At 36.5% G+C, this 5,499-nt stretch overlaps 1 protein-coding gene across 1 annotated transcript; it reads left to right on the top strand.

The window, feature by feature from the left end:
• The first annotated feature begins 1,042 nt into the window (after positions 1 to 1,042).
• On the top strand, positions 1,043 to 4,002 carry LOC132142055 (GTPase IMAP family member 4-like). The gene is made up of 3 exons (XM_059551690.1): positions 1,043 to 1,154; positions 2,164 to 3,042; positions 3,133 to 4,002. Exons 1-3 carry the CDS (start codon positions 1,136 to 1,138, stop codon positions 3,858 to 3,860), a joined length of 1,626 nt encoding a protein of 541 aa, XP_059407673.1. The 5' UTR covers positions 1,043 to 1,135; the 3' UTR covers positions 3,861 to 4,002.
• The last annotated feature ends 1,497 nt before the right edge of the window (positions 4,003 to 5,499 follow it).

Below are 5,499 nucleotides of genomic sequence, written 5' to 3'. Positions count from 1 at the left end.
AAAACCATTGTCCATCTGGGGGAGATTCTATTTCCTGTTTCTGGAGGAAAAAGTGTGGATACAGTAGGATTTGTTGGCAAACCATTTGTGCTTTACAGGTGTGTTCTGGACTCAGCGCAGAACTGTTACACTTGATAAATTGTGAGTGGTCTCTTTAATTGCTATTCACATACGTTTATATGATAAAATAAACACAGAGACTAAAAATAAAAGGTATTATTTACTTTGAAATAATATTCACACAGGACAGTTACCACAAAAAAATAAAATAAAGAAAGAAAGAATGAATGAAAAAGAAAGTTGTAAAGAGTTTTCTTTACCGTATACTTTTTGTTTACAACTTGTGAGAATGTTTTTATTGTGCATTTCCTACGTCAGTAACTCCTGCAGACCTCGGTGACTCTTCAGATGTCGGTCAGTGTGTTTGTTGAACAGGTTTAGCGTGTGCTGAAGGGTGGAGCACAGAAACATCCCAAAAACAGGACTCAGTGACGTCTGCTACTCACCAGCTTTGTGTTTTATTTCAATCTGTGACTGAAATGAGGGTTACACTTTATTTCGATAGTCCACTTTAGATAACCTACTAACTACATGTCTACTAACTCTCAGAGAAGACTGTTACGGTAGGTTTAGGTTTAGGGTTAAGTTGACAGTGAGTGTTAAAATATATTAAGCAGACATTCTAATTCTCTTCTAACTGATAGTTGACATGTAGTTTCAAAGTTACTTTATAAATAAAGTGTTACTTAAATGAGTGGTCAGCCAACATTTACTGTAAAGAAGAACTCAAGGACCAAAATATGACATTTTCATTCTCATTATTTGTGAAAAAAAGAGAAGAAAAATAGATCAGTTTCAGTTACTGATGATAAAACTGACTGAATTAAAAATAAATAAATGAACTATCATCAAAAAATGCTAAAAAACAAATCAGTGAAATAAAAGTGTGCCAGGAAGCCTTTCAATCAACATGTCACAGTGTTAGTCACTTTATTTTCTATAGTTCAACACAATAGAGGGCGTTTCAGTGACACAACAGCTCCAGCTCAAATCTCTTCCTCCTGTTACTGAACTCACACTGAGACTGAACTGCTGCTGTGAGACGTACAGATATCAGCCAAACCTACACAGAGAAATGAACCCAGAACACACAGGTATGTTTGAATTGATATGCTTTAATAGCAAAGTGATATGATAGTCACTGTAGAGAGTGTTAGAGAAACTTACACAACAAAACCTGTTTAACTAGATGGTAGTTGATCTCAATGACTATCATGTGTCTAACACACTGTTAACATGGGTGATTTCTGAATACATGGACACATAAACTATAAAACATGATCCAAAGGTGTCTATATTTGCACCATATGTTTAGTTAGTAGATAAAACAGTAGACTGAATACACAGATATATGTGTGCTGTTAAGTTATCATGTTTATGATCTGTTATTGTAGTTATTATGTTTCAGATACGATCAGTGTGTTATTAGATGTGTCATTTTAGGCCAATTTACTGTGATTGAGTCAGCTTGATCAAATTATAGTATTATAAGCAAAAAAAATTGTTTTTAAACATTTGCAAGAGCCAATGTGCTTTTCCTCATATCATGTGAATGATTTGTTGTGTTGTTCTAAAGAAATCAAAAAAGTAAATATTTTTATTGAAAATATAATTAGTTTGAAGTGTCTTGTCATCTGACATTACTGTACAAGGGCCATAATATACTGCCACTTGTCCTTATATTTTGAGTTCAATAATATATGATAGCACAGTTCCTTGTGTTTCTTTTAGTTTACTTCCACATGCATTGTTTGTGGATTATGTGTTACTTAGGTATTTAAGACACTGTTTCTTTAAGAAAACACACCTTCAGTACTTGGAAGCTTATTGGATATTATCTTTTTATTGGTATCATTATTATTCACTTTTTTCTTCTTTTTTTTTTTTACTACATTAGAACACTTTAGTTTTTTTTTTTTTCCTCCAGCAAACCCAGTCATCACTTTCTCTTACCAACTGTAGTACAATTACCTGCTTTTTTTGTTTTTGTTTTTTTGACACACTTTCGTGATCCAAATGTAACATGTATTAAATAATCATACTGAAACTACAATTATTTAGTCCACAACCTTCCTCTGATATTTATTTCCCATTATTTCCCAGAGTCCGATGAACCACCCGCTGTACAAGAGCTGAGGATGGTGTTGATTGGAAGAAGTGAAGCTGGAAAGAGTTCAATAGGCAATGTAATACTGGGTCGAGAGGCATTTAAAGAGAGCAGAACCAGAGAGAGTGAGAAACAGACAGGAAGAGTAGAAGACAGAGACATCTCCATCATCGACACACCAGGATTCTTCAACACTCAACTGACCGATGAAGAGATGAAGAGTCAGATGATGACGAGTCTGTATCTCTCTGATCCTGGTCCTCATGTGTTCCTGCTCGTCATCAGACTCGACAGATTCATCGAAGATGTGGTGAAGATCGTAAAACAGATTTATGAGCACTTTGGAAAGGACGCGTTCAGGTTCACCATGGTGCTGTTCACGGGAAGAGAGGCGCTGTCTAAACGAGAATGGATCGAGTTCAGGCTGAGCAGAAAAACTAGAGAACTGCTGAGCTTCTGTGAAGAGAAATGTCATGTCATCATTCATAAAAACAAGAGAGATAGGAAGCAGATCGCAAGCCTTTTGGAGAACATTGATGAAGTGGTGAGGAAGAACGGACGAGAACATTATGTTAAAGAGATCTTCACGAAGAACAGCCAAGATGAGATGAGGACGAAACAAAAAGATAGAAAAGAGAAGATCAATCTAGATGCGGGAATAACAAGCCAAGAGAAAGAGAAGAACAGAGAAGACGACAAAGGAGCAGATAAACAGACCAGAGATGAAGAAACATTAAACAGTGTTCAGAAAGACCAAAGAGCAACAAATGAGAGAGAGAAAGATTCTCCAGAAGTTAATCAAAGCAACCCAAAACATGAAACATGTTTGATTGGGCAGGAGACGAAAACAACACCAGAACATAATTCCATAAGAGGTCAATATTTATCTGTTTATAACTTGATAATTTACACCACTTTTTATAAACATATATTGTTAAGTTTACTAACCTTTTTTTTCTTCACAGTATCTGATCTGAGGATTGTTTTTCTGGGCAAAAGTGGATCAGGAAAAAGCTCGGCAGCAAACACCATCCTGGGCAGAGAGGCGTTCAAAATCAATACGAGTCTGCCATCAAGCAGTCAAACCTGTGAGAAACAAGAAGCAGGTGTTTGTGGAAGAAACATCTCTGTGATTGATACACCCGGACTGTTTGATCCATCGATGACGAGAGACCAAGTGCAGGCTGAAATACAAAAGTGTGTAGAGATGACAGATCCTGGTCCTCATGTTTTTCTGCTGGTCATCAGACTGGATGATGGATTCACTGATGAAGAGAAAAACACAGTGAAATGGATTCAGGAGAACATTGGAGAAGATGCTATCCAACACACCATCATTTTGTTCACTCACGCTGACCATCTGAAGGGAATATCATTAGATGAGTTTATCAGAGACACTCCAGATCTACAGGAGTTTACTGAGGGATTTGGTGGCAGATTTCACTCATTCAACAATAAGAACATGGAGAACCGCTCTCAAATCACTGAACTGCTGGAGAAGATTGAGAAGATGCTGGAGAGAAATAGAGGGAAGCACTACACCAATGAGACATTTGTGAAACAGGAAGATATTGACAGCGAGAAAAAGGAAAAAGTCAGAGAAAACAAATCAAACTGGTGGAAAGCAGTGTTTATTTTCTTCATAGGAGCACTAGCAGCTGCAGCAGTAGTTAAAAGTGGATTTGGAGGATGAAGAACATCTGGAACAACAAATCCTTTTTTAGCTGTCTTCAATATTACAGATTCTTACAATAATAGTGGATTTCTATAATATATTATGTATTTTTTCCTAATTATTTATTAGGCTGGACCTTAAAATGTTTTCGCTTATCAAACTAGTGTTATGTAAAAAAAAAAAAAAAAAGTTGTATGATTTCAGATTGAAAATAAAGGAACCATTTTTAATTTTGTCTTTGTGGATTTACCTCCCTCAAAAGTGTAAACGCTATGGCTCTGTCACGCTTTTTATGTTTTATTTCAGGTTTGGCCTTCAAGGAGCACCTTCCTGCAGAGTTTAACTCCAACCTTGATCAAACCCCCCAGACAGTAACTTTCTAGTGATCCTGAAGAGCTTGATGAGCTTGTTCAGGTGTGTTTGATTAGAACTGGAGCTAAACCCTGCAGGAAAGGGGACCTACGGGGCCAAGGTTGAGAAATACAGAGTTCTGGCATAAAACTCTAGATGGCACACATAGGCAAGGCAAGGCAATGCAAAGCAAGTTTACTTAAAAAAGTAAAATAATCATAAAAAGATAAAAATAAATAAATATTACAGGGAATTTAAAAACTTTGAAAATATTTTCAGTTGATTTAAAATGAATTTTAGATAGGTCTACTCAATCTGACCTAATGGCATCATTATGACATGGCACAGATGATTGGTTATCTCCTGTATCAGTAGCCAATGAGCTCACTACTCACAATATTCAAATATATGACTAGCACTTACCGTAGCAGTTGCAGTTTGCTTCAGAAACCCCTCACCTTTCCCAGCTCCACCTGTATAGACCCGCTACAAGATGATTCATGTATGCTATATGGGGGATATTTCATGCATATTTGCCACAGCAATATTTCTTACATGCTCACAGCAGCAGCAGCGTAGCAGATCTATTCAGCCAAGACCAAATACATTAACATTGTCATGTACATTACCATGCCAATCCCTCTGAGAGTTGTCATGACAGAACCCCGGTTTTATTTGATGTTTTAACAACCCATTCGGCTCCACATGTCACCATCTAGCTCAACCAATGGCATAAGTGTTGGTTATGACTATCTGTAATAAACTGTTCGAGTGGGAATAGTTTGAATATTACAAAGGTAATCATTTCACCATAGCTGGATTATTACCAAAAATATGAAGTGAAAATAAAAAAATAGAGATCATGATACTAGAATGAACACTGGCATCATATATATGTAGAGGTAGATTTTGAATGTATTGTTGATTCAGTTAAGAAGCCAAGCTGCCTCAACATTTAAGCTCAATCATTGTTACATGATTTTGTCATTTTTAGCATTTACCTGAAGAATCATCTTTTTCATGTACTGGACCTACACCTATTATTCAGTCCGTGGATGTCACAAGTTTCAAGGTTTTAGAGTAAATGGTATAGCCATCAGTCAGTGTATTTAGAATATGCATTGATTTTACACGTTGAAAAATGTCTTCATAGACTGTTAGATATTGTTTAGATATAGTTACTTCTAAGAGTTTACAGTTGCTTGAGGAACTAAAAGGGGTGTGGGGATGGAGACCGCACAGAAGTCCAAGAAACAACATACGTCATTCACTTGGAGCTTCGTCATGATGTTGTCACGAGTCTGCT

The sequence above is a fragment of the Carassius carassius genome, chromosome 6 (assembly GCF_963082965.1).
Source record: "Carassius carassius chromosome 6, fCarCar2.1, whole genome shotgun sequence".
NCBI classification, from domain to species: domain Eukaryota; kingdom Metazoa; phylum Chordata; class Actinopteri; order Cypriniformes; family Cyprinidae; genus Carassius; species Carassius carassius.
The sequence above is the reverse complement of the archived record's forward strand: the minus strand, read 5'-3'. Positions and strand labels throughout refer to the sequence as shown.

What these genes read in the sequence shown, in the direction of transcription:
- LOC132142055 (XM_059551690.1), top strand. An exon ending in AGAACATAATTCCATAAGAG is followed by an intron (nt 3,043 to 3,132) that starts GTCAATATTTAT and finishes TTTTCTTCACAG; the next exon opens with TATCTGATCTGAGGATTGTT.